The sequence below is a fragment of the Pristis pectinata genome, chromosome 14 (assembly GCF_009764475.1).
Source record: "Pristis pectinata isolate sPriPec2 chromosome 14, sPriPec2.1.pri, whole genome shotgun sequence".
NCBI lineage: Eukaryota > Metazoa > Chordata > Chondrichthyes > Rhinopristiformes > Pristidae > Pristis > Pristis pectinata.
Window position 1 is genome coordinate 24,636,250 of NC_067418.1, and position 19,001 is coordinate 24,655,250.

The following is a 19,001-nucleotide window of genomic DNA, read 5'->3' on the forward strand; positions in this document are numbered from 1 at the left end:
AGGTTCAAGGTGAGAGATTTAATAGGAACCTGAGGGGTATTTCTTGGAGAGTGGTCAGTGTATGGAATGAGCTGCCAGAGGAAGTGGTTGAAGCAGGTATATTAACAACACTTAAAAGGTACTTGGACAGACACATGGATAGGAAAGGTTTACAGGGATATGGGCCAAATGCAGCAAAAGGGAATAGCTTAGATGGGTATCTTGGTTTGCATAGATCAGTTGGGCCGAAGGGCCTGCTTCCATGCTGTATGACTAACTCGATGACAGACCTTCTTACCAGTCATGGGAACCCATGTAGAATAGCAAATTCAATGCATTTCCCCAGCCCTGGTGGGTAGCTCTGGACTACATGCATTTCACCCCATTTCTGCATGTTTCCTCCCCAGTGCCAGCAGCTTTCTAATGAAATCTGGAAGCTAAAATATTCTAGGCTTCTTTAAAGTGATGCTAATGTGGGCCAAAATATAAAACCTCAGGTGCTATGTCTTTAGGTTATTGGCTGCCATTCACTGCTCCACCCCTGAGTTTCTGATTAATAATGTAACCATGAAATATTTGGTAACTTTCTTTCTCTGTTAACTTAAAACTAAGATGCTATGACACAAATTGCATCATGAGTCATTTAGCACAAACATATCATTTGCAAGTGATGTTGCTGTTAAAATGTTGCTTCCTCTTCCCCAGGAGTGAAGTTAGTGCCACTTTAATGAAAGGCTGTCAGACACTAATGATTACCTGCAGAGTCCTTTATAGTGCTGTAAACTTGATTTTACAATTCACTATCCCCTCTTCACCAATCACTGAGCTGCTGTTTGGGTGCAACTTAAACCAACTGTCATTCTGAATGTAGTCAGGTCAGAGTTTTTTTTTGTTGGCGATGGTTCTTAAAATAGAACTTTGTTTAAGAAGCATTTTGTACTGCCACACTTGACTCAGAATGAAGTCAGGGTGGGTGTTGAATTTATGCAAAATGAAAATCAATTTGGGAATATTCCTTACTGAACATATTACACTAGCAAAATGTGTGGGGAGATTACAAAGGGAGACTGACTGGGATATACATCGCACACTGTCAATATCAAAATATATTTGAGTGTGTCCCTTTAAAACAAATATAATCAAAACAGATATTAATTTCACTAGATGTTGGTTAAAAAAATGATGCTGCTCATATTGATGTGGAAGTCATTCAATCAACCATCAAAGCTCAAGAAAAGCATCTCTGGGGCAAATCTGTACACATATAATTTACTCACTACAAACATATAAAATTAAGTCAGTGGAAATTTGAATTCCATTGATTGTTCACAAATTATATATCATAAATTGTAATAACTTGGTATTGAGAGGATGTTGGTTAACCTGCAGCTTGCCAATAACATTTAGAATCCACTTTGCCATCCTACCATCACCCTCCCCCACAAAAATCCCATCCTTTGCTGCTAATAATGAAAAACGCTACAGTAAACATAGGTGGGTCTTCCTTAATGGAAGTGCAGCATCATTCCTTTTTTGATTTTCAACTAAAGTTTAACAAAGCTCTGTCAACATCAGCAGTGATTACTTGTCAGTGATACATTTAAGTGTCTTTTGCTTGTTTCAACCAACTGTTTTTCTCATGGCCACTGATGATTTTATTATTAATTTACATGTAGATCAAGTTAATTCACTCCTGTTTCTGGTCATATATTGTTATTCTGCTGGAATAATCCAAGAAAAATTGATTTAAGTCGTTTGAACTGATATCTAAAACTTCAAAATCAAGATCAAAAAAGCTGCAGATGCTGGAAATCTGAAATAAAAATAGAAAATGCTGGAAACTCAGCAGCTTGGGTAAAGTTCAGTTCTGACAATGGGTCCTCAACCTTAAGCGTCATCCTGGTTTCTCTTTCCATAGATGCTGCCTGATCTGTTCCATGTTCCCAACATTTTCTGTTTTGAACTCATTGGAAAATCAGAACTTCTGCATATATTCAGCCACGTCTCTACAGATTACAACAGGATAACATCTGTGCAGTTTGTAACTTCAAAGTAATGTTATTTATATTCACAGCTCTGCATAATAAATGTCAGCTAAAACTTATCTGAATGGCATGTTCATGTACCTTCTCTAATATAAATAAGTTACAGAAAAAGAACATGGCCTAAAAAGATCAGGAGTCAACCTGCCAATTCCTTTCAATTGTTCCAGACTATTTCTACATATCTGTCAATAATCTTGAATTGAATCGTATTCTTTGGTAAAATGCCCCTTTTATAATACTCTTCAAAAAACATTTTGTCTTTAAATTTAGGCAGAGATAACTAATTTCTTTTTCAGCTCTTAATGGCAAATGGAGTAAAATGCATTGTCATATAGGCACAATTTGATTCAGACTGTCATAATATGCAACACGATGTGAGTAATTTTCAAAGACAGGACAGACTGCAGCTATCTATTAAGAGCTGCAAAAGGCTTAACTGTGATATTGTGAAAATAAGCTTAAGGTGTTTTTCCTTAGTTCTTTTTATAATTATGTTTCTTAGATCAAACGATTAGAGAAATGAAGAATCAATATTTAATTTTTGGAATGCATTAGAATTCAGTTCTTATGTTTAAACTGTTTGAATTCCTTCAAAGCTGTTATCTGCCTGCTAAGTTTTCTTTCCCCACTTAAATTCAATATGCATACCCCATCTGCTCCTGTGTCTGCAATAATATAATAAATCATTGATGACCTAAAGAGACACAGAATGCAATATTACTCAGAAATGAAACATTATGCATAAGTTCCAGAGATAATCAGAGTGTATTCAAAAGGCCCTCCTACTTCTCTTCCTGTTATTAATAAGGTTACAGCTACTCCCATTACCCTTCTTGTAGCTATTACCTGACAGCAGTGTGAAGGTGACTGAATAAATCCCATTCTCCTTCCGTGCCTCACTGCCTTCTGTGTAAGTGATGTCCACCTGGAATTTAACTGGCTTCTGAAACACAGCTGGGCCCCCAGTAGACTTGTATTCTGCTCGGAAACTTGTCTGAGACATGACACTGTGACTTAGGCTGGGGATCTGCAATTCAGGAAATGAACACAGCATTTGTTAATAACAGAGAAATAAGCTTAAATTTCTTTAAGTAATATCACTGTATACAATGAAGAGTCAGGTATTTCAGACAAGGACATAGGTGTCTTAATTTTAAAAATCTTTCAAATAAATTAATGCTTTTCCAATGGCAAAGCAGAGAAAGCAGGGCACATTTTCAGAATACTATGTAGTAGTAACAAGTGAATGCATGAATCACATTCATAAGCATCTGTAGCTGAATTCCATTACAATTTTACACTATTTCTCCTGTTATTTTCATAGCAGAAATGAAATTTAGAGAACAGGAGGACATCTTTTGATCCATCATGTCTGTGGCACTTCTTTCCCACAGCCATACAAAATTACCTCAGTGCTCCTTCTTTCTCATAGTTTGTATCTTTCTATGTGTCAAACACTTATATCAAATTCTTCCTTAAAAGATGCAATTATTTCTTCATCAGCCACGCCCTGTGGATAAGCATTATATTCTCAAACAACCTCTGCACAATGAAAATTCTCTTTATTCTCTTGCTGATGATTTTAAGTGATGACCCTTGTTTCATTCCTCACCTGTCAAACAGGCTGTCGACTCACTATTCCCCATATCATACTACTACCAAAGACCAATTTCATGTCTTTGGGCGAGATCTTGCACTGAGGGAAATGGGTCTCACCTTCACAGCAATGGCATCACAAAGATTCAATGCTGAATCCTGCAGCTTTAGAGCATCAGGTGCACTTACATTGTGCTCATGACAAAAGCACAGCCAAACTCTGCCAGAGAACCCACTTACGGTCCTGGCAGAGATTGGCTGTGTTATTGTCTCCAGTGTCTCTTACAGTGATACATGACTGGCAACTTCTGAACTGCAGGATGATTATTCAAGAAGAAAAAAAATGCATCTTAAAAATCACCTCAATAGAAATCAGAGAAATTGATTGCTGGACTTTCTAGACATTCAGTATTTAAAATGGCACTTTTCTGCCACAATGGCAAAGCTTGTGCAAGTGAATTAAAAACAGTTGCCCTGATCGAGCTCAGTATTTGCATATCAGTTCCCCTGAACAGCACAAGGTTAAAATATTCAAAAGATCTTTGTCACCCTGTCCACCCACTTATGTAAATGACATCAACAAATTGGCAAGCAGAAGGTATATGTTAAGTGTGGACTGTGGAATGAATTGGGACATGTATTCAGAGAACTCCCTGAGGTGAAGTCATCTGCATTCATGTACAATAAATTTTAAAGTTATTTTCTGAAAATTGTGACCTCTGGAGCCTGAAAATGGTCATTATTCATGTCAACATCTCTTATTGTCAGACTAAGATATAGTTTTTACTCTTTCATTGCTTTCTGCTTTGTGAAGTCTAAGATGATTTAGCGATGGGAGCCAACAGAAGCACTACGTGAAATTAGCTGTGGTGATTTCTGATAACATATATGCACACCACTTCAAACTTGAGTTAAGAAAGAGCCGAATTGAAGTAATAACATCTTATTTTAAAAGACTTCCTAGATTGTATGGAAGGGTTTAAAGACACTATGCCTTGTTGGAGAAGACAGACGATTTCTTCGTACCTATCCAGAATGAAAAATCTGGCACAGATGGAGCTTGTAAGAATCGTAGCCTCTTCTGCCACACCAATGATATTCAGAGCTCAGATTGCTCTGGCTTGAAACTGCCAGCTAACTGCAAAGCAAATGTAATCAGATTCTGGATTTCCGTGTAGATGGCAGTGCATCTGACCTTCTTCTCCATTCGTGATCTCAGTGCTGAGCCCAGCAGTAACTCACAAACACATTGAGCTAAGGAGTCAGGCACATTTCTTATTTGGGCTCTCAGCATCTAGTGCAGCCTCATTCAACTGAATGGGGACAGCTATCTTAATAAGTAATGAAGTTAAGAGGTTTGTCTTTTTTTCCCATTTTTGATTAATATTAATGTTTCAAATAAATTTACAAATGTAGAAGTCTTTTTAAACAAATTTTATTTTTAATTTTGAATTAATTTTTGACCTTAAAAATATATTTGAATGTATCTCAACTGTTTCTGGATGCCTCCAATCATCAGTAACATTAAGAGGGGAAAAAACCTTTGATAGCACGAGCTAGCAGAAGATCATCGTGCTGTCTGGGAACTGCAGCCCCAGGATCCATTAACTGAGACTCACTGGCCACTCATGGACTGGTTTGCCTCCTGAAACAGCTTTATCAATGACATCTCTGTGACAGTGGACATCACACAGTTCCATAAGGTTTGTGCAATTGCTGGAATATTGCAGTAGGTGAATATAAAGGTGTGGTCTACACAATTTGTCCAAATGATCCAGCAGTGGGGGAACTCAAATAGTGCAAAGCTTTCTTTGGAGATATAAAAAAATTGGAAACAGATTTCATACTGAGAAATTAAATATTGCATTAGATGTTAGGATCTAAATATAGTTTGTTTTTTCGGGAGTCCATTCTGATCAAACAGTATAACAGGAAATAGTCTAAGGTGAAATTGTAACAAGTCAACATTTCACTCCTAAGCCCCCTGTGCAATGCCTGGCCATATTCCAAATCTGCTACATGGACCTCATTAATGAGCTGAACATGATAATATTCAGTTCATTCGAATATTTAATTGGTGTGCCAGGCACTTATTCATTCAGAAGGTGAAGTCATCGGGGATATGCGGTGGCTTTCCTGCAAGGGCTGCCTGCAAAGATCCGCTGGTCCTTGCAGCTGGACAGAACTTATGAGCCCACAACTGGAACTGTGGTCAGGATGGAGAAGATACTATGTTGGTAACATGGAGGGGAAGGACGAAAGGGATAGGGTAGGAGATAGAAAAGGGGATATAGGGGTAATCTGGGAGGGGAAATCTGAGGGAATAGGGAGCAGCTGAGGGAAATATGAGAAGAGATCAAAAAAGGAAGAGGGGATATGAAGGCGGATGAGAGTTCCGATGGGAAAGGGGGTAGAGGAGGAGAGGATAAAGTGGGGAACCTGATGTAGGGCAGGAATGGGAAGGGGGTGGGAAAGGAGAGAGGTAGAGTAAGACCATAAGGCATAAGGGCAGAATGAGGCCATTCGGCCCATTGTGTCTGCTCTGCCATTCGATCATAGCTGTTTTATTTTTCCCTCTCAACCCCATAACTGCAGAGTAAGCAGGAAGTGGGAGAAGATGATTAAGTGGAGCAGCTAGATGGGAGGTGGGACAGGATGAGAAGCCAGGCAGTTCTTGCCTTTCCTGACCTGCACACTTTCTAACACTTACTGGCCACAGTTTTTAACGCTTCCTGCTCCCTTTTAACGCTTCCTGCTCCCTTTTAAGAGGCAATCAATGGTTCCATTTTCCTTTGGAAAGACTGGAAGCAGCCCCAGGCTGGTATTCACCAAGCAAAAAGTTGGGAGAAGATCAGAGGGAGTGAAGACTGCCTTACAGACAACTCTGTGCTTAACCGATTAGCACCCAGAACTCTGGATTATCAAAGTGTGGTTCTGTTGATGCAAGTACTGTGGTGCATCACCAATGCTCTTACACACACATTGCTACATGATATACACATTCTTCGTTCTTCTTCTTCTCAAGCAGTCCCTTGGCATTGAAAATGCCGTTCAATTCTGCTGCTGCCTGTCAGGAGTTTGTATGTTCTCCCCGTGTCTGTATGGATTTCCTCCGGGTGCTCCAGTTTCCTCTCACGTTCCAAAGACGCACAGGTTAAGAGCTGTGGGCATGCTACATTGGCGCCGGAAGAGTGGCGACACTTGCGGGCTGCCCCTAGCACATTCTCAGTAATGCAGAAAAACACATCTCACTGTGTGTTTCGATGTACACATGACAAATAAATAAATATCTTCTACTCTGGTCATGTTTTATGAGGCTAATGCAAGATCCACAGATGGGGCTACAGGTGGGTAAATGGAGCTTGATTAGATGGATAACTGAATTGCCTAAGCTTGGCCTCCATGTGCTCCTATTGGAGAAACAAAACATTTGGTGCCTTTCTGGATGCTTGTCTACCAATTTGAGTGGTCTAGGCTCAGGGATTAGCATGAAACAATGAGGATGCTACCTTTTTCAAGGAGGCTCTGAGAACACCCTTGAAGTGTTACCTCTGTACTCCTGGAAACCTCTGCTGTGATGGAGTGGAGACCCTGCTTCAGGAGCTTGGTGCCAGACGTGCAAATAACGTGGTTCCCAACCACACACCTGCCACCTGCCATCTCCTACTGAAGCTGGTTAAACATGATCAGAGCCTCGACACTGCAGATGTCACCCTGGGAGAGTGCAGTAATGTTGGTTTTGGAGGATTTAGCAGAGACGATGAAGGTGTATTTCACCAGCGCTTTGAAGTGTCTTATGAAGGTTATTCTGGTCTCTGATGTATACAGGATTATGGAGAGTGTTCTGCCATTTTCAATCTTCCTTAGACTTGGCCTCACATCCAACAAGTTCTCCACTGGATTGGTGTAAGCTACAGAACATGCGGGAAACTGTTCAATTTTGGTCAATTGCAATTTTGGTGGAGGATCAAATAGCTGCGACTTACACTCTAGGCTCAAATACCTGTTCTATTGTGAAGAGACAAATATCTGACTTGGAGAGGCATATATCCACCTCTGGCAGGTTGGTGGAACGATGGATAGGGGACCTCAGGAAACACTAACCTTCTGCATTTACTTTCCTGTAGATAAATAGAAGTGATAAGATCCAGGGCCATCAACTACACCTCCCAGTTCCTCTTCAAGTCACACACAATCATGATTTGAAAACATATAAATCTCTATCCAACAGTAATGTGGGTACAACTTCATCACAGGAACTGCAGTAGTTTTATGAACTACCACCAACATATCACCTGCAGAACTAGAGGAGCCAACACACTCGATCACTGCTATAACACCATCAAAGAAACTTATTGTGCCATCCCTGCCTGCACTTTGGCAGGTCCGATCACCTAGCTGCACTTCTACTCCCAACGTATAGGCAGAGACTGAGGACTGTAGCACCAGTGGTGAGGACTGCGAAGTTATGGTCAAGGGAGGTGGAGGAGCGTTTACAGGACTGCTTTGAATCAGTGGACTGGACCATATTCATGGATTCATCTTCAGATCTGAATGAATATGCCACAGCCGTCATTGACATCTTCAAGACCTGCGTAGATGCGTGTGTGCCATCGAGAACATACAAAGTTTTCCCAAACCAGAAACCATGGATGAACCAGGAGAGTCACAGTCTGCTGAGGGCTAGATCTGTGGCATTCAAGACCAGCGATCCAGAATCCTATAAGAAGTCCAGGTATGATCTATGGAAGGCCATCATGCAAGCAAAAGGGCAATTCCGTGTGAAGTTAGAGGCACAATCGGATGCATGACAGCTGTGGCAGAGTTTGCATGCCATTACTTCCTATAAGGTGAAACCTAACAGCATAAATGGCAGTGATGCTTCACTCCCTGATGAGCTCAACAACTTTCATGCACGCTTTGAAGAGAGAATAACGCTACATGAATCCCCACAGCATCTGGCGACCCTGTGATCTCTGTCTCAGAGGCCAATGTCAGAACATCGTTCAAGAGGGTGAACCCTCACAAGGCGTCAGGTCCCAACTGTGTACCTGGCAGGGTATCAGCTGGCTGGAGTGTTCAAGGACATCTTCAGTCTCTCACTGCTGCAGTCGGAGGTTCCCACCTGCTTCAAAAGGGCATCAATCATACTGGTGCCCAAGAAGAGCAAGGTGAGCTGCCTCAATGACTATCGCCCAGTAGCACTCACATCTACTGTGATTAAGTGCTTTGAAAGGTTGGTCATGGCTAGAATTAACTCCTGCCTGAGCAAGGACCTGGACCTGCTGCAATTTGCCTATCACCATAACAGGTCTACAGTGGACACAATCTTACCAGCTCTCCACTTGGCTTTGGAGCACCTAGACAACAGCAAAACATACGTCAGGCTGCTGTTTATTGGTTACAGCTCGGCATTCAACACCATCATCCCCTCAGTACTAGTCAATAAGCTTCAAAACCTGGGCCTCTATACCTCCCACTGCAACTGGATCCTCGACTTCCTTATCTGGAGACCACAGTGCAGATCGGTTGTAACGTCTCCTCCTTGCTGACAATCAACACAGGTGCACCTCAAGCTGTGCCTAGCCACACGTGATTGTGTGGCTAGGCACAGCTCAAACACCATCTACAAATTCACCGATGACACCACTGTTGCTGGCAGAATCTCAGATGGCAATGAGGAGGCGTACAGGAGTGAGATAGATCGGTTGGTTGAGTGGTGTCACAATAACAGCCTCGCACTCAGCGTCAGCAAGTCCAAGGAATTGATCGTGGACTTCAGGAAGGGGAAGTCGGAAGAATACACACCAGTCTTCATTGAGGGGTCAGTGATAGAAAGGGTGAGCAACTTTCAGTTCCTGGGCATCAACATCTCCGAGGATCTATGTTGGGCCCAACATATTGATGCAATCATGAAGAAGGCACACCAGCAGCTCTACTTCATTTGGAGTTTGAGGAGATTTGGTATGTCACCAAAGACTCTTGCAAATTTCTACAAATGTACGGTGGAGACTGGTTGCATTACCACCTGGTATGGAGGCCCCAATGCGCAGGATCAAAAGAGGCTGCAGAGGGTTGTAGACTCAGCCAGCTCCATCACGGGCACAACCCTCCCCGCTATCGAGGACATCTTCAAGAGGCAGTGCCTCAAGAAGGCAGCATCTGTCTTTAAGGACCCTCACCACCCAGGATATGCCCTCTTCACGTTACTACCATCGGGGAGAAGGTACAGAAGCCTGAAGACCCACACTCAACATTTCAGGAACAGCTTCTTCCCCTCTGCCCTCAGATTCCTGAACGGTTCATGAACCCATGAACACTACCTCGTTATTCTTCTTTTGCACTATTTATTTATTTTTGTAACTTATTGTAATTTTTATATCTTTACGTCTTGTGCTGTACTGCCACCACAAAACAACAAATTTCAAGATGTATGTCAGTGATAATAAACCTGATTCTGATTCTTAAGAGTTGACATCATCATCCTCTCAAGAGTAATTAACAAAATTTGAAGGCACTTGTAGTGACACCCATATCCCATGAATAAATAAATCCATTGAAGTTCCACTTTACCACATGATTAAACATTCTCCATCACTTCCTAAAAAAACAATTAACTTTATTAGATATAACCAACCCTTTCTAAATCCTTGTTGGCTGTCTTTAATAAATTTAGATTTCTTAAGTGTTCAAAGATTCAGATAACTGATTTAACAGGCATGTGCAATCCCTGAATCAAGAGAGTTTTGCAAGATTATGGCTGGTGCAACCCAATGTTGTCACCAACTCATTTTAAAACTTCTTTACATTAATGTTACCAAGTTCCAGTTCTTGATTTAATGGGCTGGTGTACAGCAGGCGTGCAATAGTTTGAAAATTCTGCCATGATACTAATGCCTCCCTGCTGACAAATTGTTATCAAAAATATAAAATTACTGAATGTCATACATGCAAATTTCAAAGAATATTTGGTTTATTCTTACTGAAGGCCAAAATAATATTTTATTGAAACAGTAAGAATTTTTTTTTATTCCACTCTGTTGTTACAGTGGTATTTATCCCAGTTCTTCTTAGCATGAAAGTTAACAGGAAACATGCTTGACTTAGATGTTAGGATGTGAATATAACAGCAAGTCTCTCTTGTAATTCCCCTATGAGCATTCCCTCTCTGTAGAAGATTCCAGACATCTACTTAATGATTCTTCTTAATCGTGTATGTAAGGTCATGAACCCATGTACGACGGGGAGTTAGTGGCTTGTGTTTACATTATAAAGCTTCAATTGAACAACCTTGTGCTGTGGGTCAAGCAACATTCCAGAATGTTTCCTCCTTAAGTTAGATTGCAGGTGAGATGTTACTAATTAATATGAGCTTTGTAGTTAAAAAATAATATTTCACATATTCTAGCATAAGTAGCTGAACATCATGTATAGGTACTTTGTTAAATTTTAGCCATACTGCATTTATTAAAGAATGTAAAAAAAATAGAAAGGAAATCAAGACAGCATCCACTTAATTGGCTGCAATGATAAAATTCCTAAAATTCCCCTTAAAAGTTGATACTTACTGAAAGAAATGCATGGACAATGTCGGCCTTAATGGAACTCAATGGCTTGTCCTTGATCACCACAAATATCTGTTCTTCTTTGTCCAAATTGATGAAATTACCAAACCATGATTTTTTGGCAAGTCTAAATAGTAAGAAAGAAATATCTTTATCAGAGATTTCTGAAACATTTTCAAATCATTCAACAAGTCACCTTCACTCATTATTTCATTTGGTCTACTAATAGTGCACATTTAACTGAAGTGTTAACAAGAGAAACCAACAGAACTTGGGTTAACTGATCATGCTGTAAGCCATTGGACCATAAAAGGAAGAGCTGTCAGCTTTTAACAGTCCTTCAATATTATTGTTAATGTGTCAGATCAGCACTTGTCAAAACTATCATGTTATCAAAAGGATTTCCCCATGGAACCAGGCAAACTTTGAAGCCTGTTCTCATGTACAGCTGCAAGGAATATTAAAATAATTATGGTCCAGAAAATATTGGTTCCATGTTTCAAAACCATGATACTAAAAAGATTGCAGATATTTGGGTAGCTATAAGACAGATTTGTCAGTTGCTGCATTTCATCCAGTCTTTCGTGCAGTGAGTCAATTGCATCATGTCATCTGAAGTAACAAAATGTTCTGTTTACAATTTGGAATTAACTTACATTTGCAAGCCATTCCGTTTATATCAAGGTATTTAATAATCAGCTCAAAATTGGGCAACAATGAGTTGTTGTGAGCCATCATCATCAGCAGGATTGTTTAATACTGCAGCTTCTTACCTTGAAGCACAGCTTATTTCTTCGTCTTTATATTTCCATTACCATTAAATCAATGCTTCAAGTAGGAATGTGGAATAACATGCTGACCCAGTGAAACCAAAACACAGGACCATATGACCACCACAGTGAAAAACAGTTGTGCAATAAACAGAGCCAAGCTCTCTCACAACCAATGAATCAGTTCAGATCTCTGCAGTCCTACCACATCCACCCATGAATGTTGGTACACAATGAAACAATTAACAGGAGACTCCATTTAACATCCTCAACTCAGTCAGCTAAGGCCAGGGTGCAAGTGCAAAAATAGAAGTTGAAGTTATCCCATTGTTTCAAAATCCCAACAGTTCAGTACCTCGCTTACCAGAGCCCTGTTTCCTTCATTTCCTTTAAACTCACTAGGGTCCCATTTCTGCACTCACTTTAAACTCACCAGGGACCCCTTTCTATACTACCTTTAAACTCACTAGGTCCTGGTCCCACACTCTTTTTGAACTCATCAGGGTTTCAATCCCATGAGGAAGCTACAATCATAAAGGTTGGTCTTCCATCAATTTATAAAAAGAAGAAACAGCTGAACCCATGGAACACACCAGAGAAAATATGTCACTGAAATATCCTGGCTGCAGCACTTAAGTTATGTTCCAAGTTAAATGGGCTGCAGCCAAATTATTCTTCAAGTGTCACACTGGCACCTACCCATCAAAGTTGAAAATTGCCCAGGCAGTATGCTGAGGAGGACAAATTTAATCAGGCCATTTACTGGCCTCATAGTCTATTTCCAATGATCAGCAAAGTCAGGTCAGGGGTCACCGACAGTGCTGTCAGGCAGCACTTACTCACAAATAACTGCCCAATGATGCTCAGTTTCACAATGACTACACAATGCCAGCTCTTATTATAGCCCTGGACCAAGGATGGCCAAAGGAGCTGAATCCAAGACGCAAGATGAAAATGACAAATGCACAATTTGTTGATTGTGGCCTTTAAGGTCTTTTGGTAAAAAATGTAGTCAGTGGGAATCAGGAAGATCAGTCTATCAGGTGGAATCTAACCCAGTAGCAGCAGCAACAACTTTTATTCAAATAGCATCTATAACATTGCAAAACATCCCAAGGAATTTCACAGGAGCATGAGCGAACCAGAATGCCGAAGGAAATATCACGTTAGCTTTATCAATAAAGTAAGTTTTAAAAGATGTCTTAAAAGAGAAAGAGGGATAATGACTTGAGGTGGTCTAGGGAGAACATTCTTGTGTTCAGGTAGAAACAAAAAAGAACTGGAGATACTCAGTACCTCTGTAGAAATGAAGATCATTGACCTGACATCAAATCAAACACACCTTCCAAGGATTTGGATAACTTCACGTTTACAATCGGTGTGATATGGATGTCTGGCCAGGCCAGAAATTGCTGATCAAGAGTCATTAAATCTTTTTGTAAATCTTTATAAAATTTCTATGCCATGTAAGTGCCAGGGAAAGACCATTACCAGCAGGAGTCTAACTACCTTCCCTTGACATTCACTGGCATCACCATCATCGAATTGCCCACCATGAAAGTCAAAGAATTGAGGCCTACATGGAGCTGGAGCAGAAGAGGAGTTGAGTCACAGCACAGCATGGAAACAGGTCTTTTGGCCTAACTCATCCATATCAACCAAGGTGCCTTCCCGGCCCATATCTCTTCCAAACCTTTCCTATCCATGAGGCCTGGGGCAGATCAGCTATGATCATATTGAATGGGGCAGGCTTGAGGGGAAAGCGGCCTACTCTTAATCCTATTTTCTGATGAAAATCAGAAACATTTTTCTAGTAAATCCCCTGTGGTGAGTGGAGATTTCCTAATTACTATTTTGGGACAGATTAGTTTATATTTCTACATCCATAATGGAGTGAAGACTGAATATAAATATAATGTTATGTTGTGGCAAGATTCCTTTTCCTCTTCTCTACAGTGATGGTTGTGGAAGACCACTCCATTGTAATACAGGCACCGAACTAGATAAATATGCTTATACCTTTGGCACTGAACTGTTAAAAGTGAAGTTGAAGAAATCATCATGTGTTAGAGGTATTCAGAATGGAGGAAAATGCCCTCTCTATAAAAAAATAGTATGGGTTTCTAATAAATCTAAAGTTTCATAAAAATGTAAACTGGAATGAAAGCTTATTAAATAAAGTTTTAAGGTGCAGAGAAGGTAGGGGAGAGATGGATCAAACAAAGCGAATATCTCTGACAGGTTGATGCCTATGCTTAATAGAGCACCTGTGTTAACTGCACAGGACAATTCAGAGCTCTCTGTTGCCTGCCACTTAATACTCCAAACCTTTTCCCCCTCTGATTTGTCTGTGGCCTCCTGCCCTGTAATAAAGAGGCCTAACATAAGCTTGAAGTGAGCTTAAAATAAGCTTGAACTCATCTTCCATCTGGACACACTGCAGCCTTCTGGACACAATACGTAATTCTAAAACTTCAGGTAACTCATTTTGTTCGTCTCTATGGAAGTTGGCCATTTCTGCTGCAAGTCATCCATCTGTGATATTGGCTCACATGTTCTCTCTCCACGAGTACAGCCTGACCTGCCAGGCATATGCTGCAGCTCTGCATTTTGCAACTTCCACATGCCTTTGTATTCTCACTCTTTAATTGCCCTCATTTCATAAATATTGTTCATTTTCACTCTAATTATCCCCGTTAATCCACTGACTTCTACAACTTTGACCTATAAGGTTAACTCTGTTTCTCTTTCTATGCATGCTGCTTGACCCAAGTGTTACCTGCAGTTTATGTTTTTATGAAGGCTTATTAATCTGGATTCATCATAATAAAGATGAAGAATAATTTTTATCATAATTATATAATTTTCAATTAGTTGAACTGAATGCCATCAATTGAAATGCCATCAAAATAAATTTTATTCCATTCTAAGTGAGAAACTGACAGGAATTATGGAAATTTAAGAGAATGAGAGGGCTTGCAATTTTCTGCCTAACTCCCCAAAGATCTGCAAGGGCTGAAACTTCTGACTCACTGTTCGCTAGGTCCTTACCTGACCGTAACAGTCACCTAGTGTGCCACTTGGCAAAGCTTAACCAATGCTGCTAAACCTCCAATAGAGTCTGACAGTGCCCTTCCCCAGCAAATCCCACTCCATACTGGTCTCATCAGTACATTCTGGAGATCACATTAAGGGGGGAAGGCACCCCTTCCCCCCACCAAACATACAGAGTTTTCAACTTCACAGGTGATGCTTGACACACGAATTTACTTTTATTCTGTCTTACACAATAGCAATAAATGTCAATTGTACATGGCAAATTAAAGCCACTATGCTAAATAACTGCATGGGTAGCTAATTATTATGGTAAATTAATATGTATATCAATCAATCACAACTTGGCATTCTTTACAGAAATCTCATTTTTATTCAAAATCCTGACCCATCTTGAAGCGTTCTCAGTCAGTTTGCAGATTGCTAACTCCCGAGGGATGTATGGGAAAGTGGTGCTTGTAAGGACAGGAAGCTAGGGAGGGGAGATAAGGAGAGAATTCCAGACACAATACATGTGGTTGTTTTTAGCTGGATGCCCAGGAGATGCATACAGTGCTCCCACTGTGAAGGTCCCGAGTGTTTTTGCTTCACTTCCCCATGAGGACACTGTTATCCTACTGACAAGTTGCTTCAAATTTGAATTTTGTCAGCTTCCTCTCAAACAACCATCCAACATGGCTTACGCACGACTTCAAAGCAGACATGAGATTAGGACCAGAGAACATAAATGAAAACAATGCAAGTTTTCTTAAAATATACTTCAAAGTACAAACTGAGAGGGTCATATTGCATGATTTCCACCCATGCTGACCAGAGCTCTTGTTGGAAACTTGCATATGTTTAAGACACATATTTGGAGTTACACAACATCCTCTATTTGTGCTGCAAACAAACACCTGTTCCTCATCCAGATGCAGGGCAAAACACTGGGTGGGATCAGTCAGGACGTGGCTGTTTCCAGATGTTCTCAGGTAAAACTGCTGGAAAGATTTGAGAGGCACTTTTCAGGTACCTGTGACAGGAGTCACATAACAGTAAATCCTGGGACTTCTACCATTTGGGGGTCAGCACACAAATGTATCGACATAATGGCAAAATATCTTCAGTAATACCATTCATCTTTTCTGCTTTTGTTTTGGTTGGGATAAGCTTGTCTCTTGCATCTTATTGGACAGTGAAACTAATATAGTCAGGTGAATGCTGAAGACAAATTGAGAAGTGAAGGGAAAGAAATACAGAGAAAAGGAAAAACAAATAGAGGACAAGGAGGAAGGAGAATGCATCAAAGTCATTTGGCTGGCTTCATCATCCATAGCACTTGTATGTTTTAGCTCTATTTGCAATATTCATTTGAGATAATGGCTTAAGCATAATAGCTGCAAATGACACTGTGGAATTTATCCAGTATTTACAACCTTGAACACAAGTCTCAAATCGTGCTACTTTTCTGGAGCAGTATAACTAACTGAGTTTAATACTAAAGTGGAACCTAAGATAAATAATTTCTGCCCGGAATGCAAAATCAAACCATAGAGTTCACTATCTATGTCCCTCAATTTTTTGTGATACCAAATGTTTGAGCAACTTACTTGTAAAGTTACCAACACAATCAGCTTCAACCACTTCCCTTGCCACTCCCTGCAATATGCATGAGTTCTGATCTGTCCTTAATGATTCTCAATAACTCAGTAACATCCCCTCTTAAGTCCTCCTCCACTGTTAACTCCTGCTTTTGCAGCCACTCATGAACCAATGCTGAGTTATGAAGGAAGAGTATTACCAACATAGCTTGACAAGGTTTGGATTTAATAGAAATTTATATTTTAACATCAGTAGATAAATGATAACTTAGTCAAGACATTAGAAGTTTCTAACCTGCTACAGGATTGCGATTCTAGTCTTCTTGGCAGAGTTATAATGGACAAAAATAAGTAATCCCACACCTGCCTGCCTGCCTGCCTGCCAGCAGCCCCACCTCCCCCTCGCCATCCTCCACCTCCCCACCCCCACCATCTCCAGTACTTCACCTTATTAGATAGGTACAATGTCCTGGGGTATAATATGTTAATATGTATTTTGCGAATATCTTTAAATCCTCAAAAATGTTGACGATAATATTGAAAACAGCTGCATACAGTGGTATACTGATCTTAAAGACCCATCAATATAGTATTATGACTGCTGCATAGTAATAAACATTCTGCTCCTAATGCTCAATTAACAAAGCTGATTGTACTGTGAGGCTCACTGAGTTCCCAAATTGACTGTGGGCTCATCAGAGTAAATTAAGAAGTGGATTACTACATTGCCTCATCTTTTCCAGTTAGCATTCCAGCTTGCTACTGCTCTAGCTGTAGCCAGAAAGCTGATTAAAAGGGCACCACTGCTGTTGTTTTGGATAATGAATATAGTTGGTGACCCTTGCAATGCAGTTAGAATGGCATCAGTGCCAAGATGTGAAAGTACACACAGATTAAACTTGGGAGGGGTCATGCATTGACATTCTTGCAGTGTAATTGCTCTATAAAAAATTTACTTCACTTAACCAAATAATCAAAAGGGAACTGAACAACACTTAAGTATTGATAAGAAGAAAAGTCACCCTTGGAATTGAAATTATGAGTTGCATACGATTCACACAACTCATAAAATCATTACTGCTCTTTTGGGAGCTGCTACTCCACATCAGTAAAAGAGAAAATAATCTTAAAATACTCATACGCTGTGCCTCAATTAAGACGGCCTGATTAACAATTGGATGCAAGTTTGAATGGAATTACACCGAACAGTTTCATAAAAGCAAGTCATTATCTTGTGTGTGTGTAGCAGGTCATCTACTTAGCTTTAACCCCTTTGATCTTGTCTTTTATTAAACAGAGAAGCTTTGTTGAAGGACAAGTGTCCACAGACCGTAATAAGGTCAAAAAGAAGGGGTGAAAACATAAAATAAATTTAGAAGTAACAAACTAGATTAGTTTCTTCATACTTATTTTATCATCTGGTTTAAAGTATAATGAATATTATTTGTACCCTTGTTAGTTGTTAAAAGAAAAATAGATTTTTGACTGTTGAATTTCCATGAAAGCAGTAATGAGTCCAGTTACATCGGATATTTCTCAAAGGGAAGCATGCTCCTTTGGTTGTCACTAAATCTACTTTGCGAGGAACAACACAGAAGAATGCAGTGTTAACCTCAAAGTGGATGAAGTATTGAATGGGAGAGCAAACTGGGAACAACAATCACAGTACTGAAAGGTTTAGATTAGTTCTGAACAATAGATAGAGCATTAGAAAACCAAATTAATCAAATAGCTTGGATTGGATACATCCTGAGAAGCAAGGATAGAATTACTGGAGATGCTGGTCATGATCTTCCAACCTTCCTTAGATGCAGAAGTAGCAGATGCGGAGTGAAGGACTGCAAACGTAGCATTTAGTTCAAAAAAAGGGAGAAAAATAAAGCTGGCAGTTGCTGACCAATCCCTTTAACGTTGCTAGTGAGAAAGCTTTTGGATGCAACAATCCAGGAGAAAATTAACACAAATGGAAAGGCATAGAATAATAATTAATTTACTGAGTGCAAAATGTGTTTAACTAATTTAATGCCCTGTGGAACACCTTGGGATGTTTTATGACATTAAGGAGGTTAACTAAATACAAGTTGTTGGTGGTGCATTTCTTGATGAGGTAACAGTGAGGGCTGTGCAACTGATGCTAAGTACACAGTGATTAAGAGCCACAGGTTAGGCTTGCAAAGAAAATTTAAACCCTTGGGAACAAAGAAGCAACAGGAGATAATAAACAGGCAGTTGTGGTGAACAGCTATCTATGGGACAGGAGACAGGCAGTTAGCTGTATTCCCCCAGATCAGTATAGAACCACTATGGACTTGGGACTTGAAATTGAGGTCAACATTTCAAAACTTACAGTGGCACAAAACATGGAAGTGAAGTGAACAATGAAGATAATAAAAGAGCAAGATAACGTGGACA

General features: G+C 40.0%; 1 protein-coding gene across 8 annotated transcripts in view; it reads right to left on the bottom strand.

Annotated features, from left to right (window-relative positions):
• LOC127577661 (serine/threonine-protein kinase BRSK2) overlaps nt 1-19,001 on the bottom strand; it is a 773,538-nt gene that overhangs the window by 50,430 nt on the left and 704,107 nt on the right. For all 8 annotated transcript variants that reach the window (XM_052029044.1, XM_052029045.1, XM_052029037.1 and 5 more), the window contains 2 exons: nt 11,189-11,312; nt 2,871-3,051 (listed from right to left, as the gene is read on the bottom strand). In XM_052029044.1, the coding sequence (XP_051885004.1) occupies nt 2,871-3,051; nt 11,189-11,312 (305 nt within the window). The remainder of the gene's footprint in view (nt 1-2,870; nt 3,052-11,188; nt 11,313-19,001) is intronic.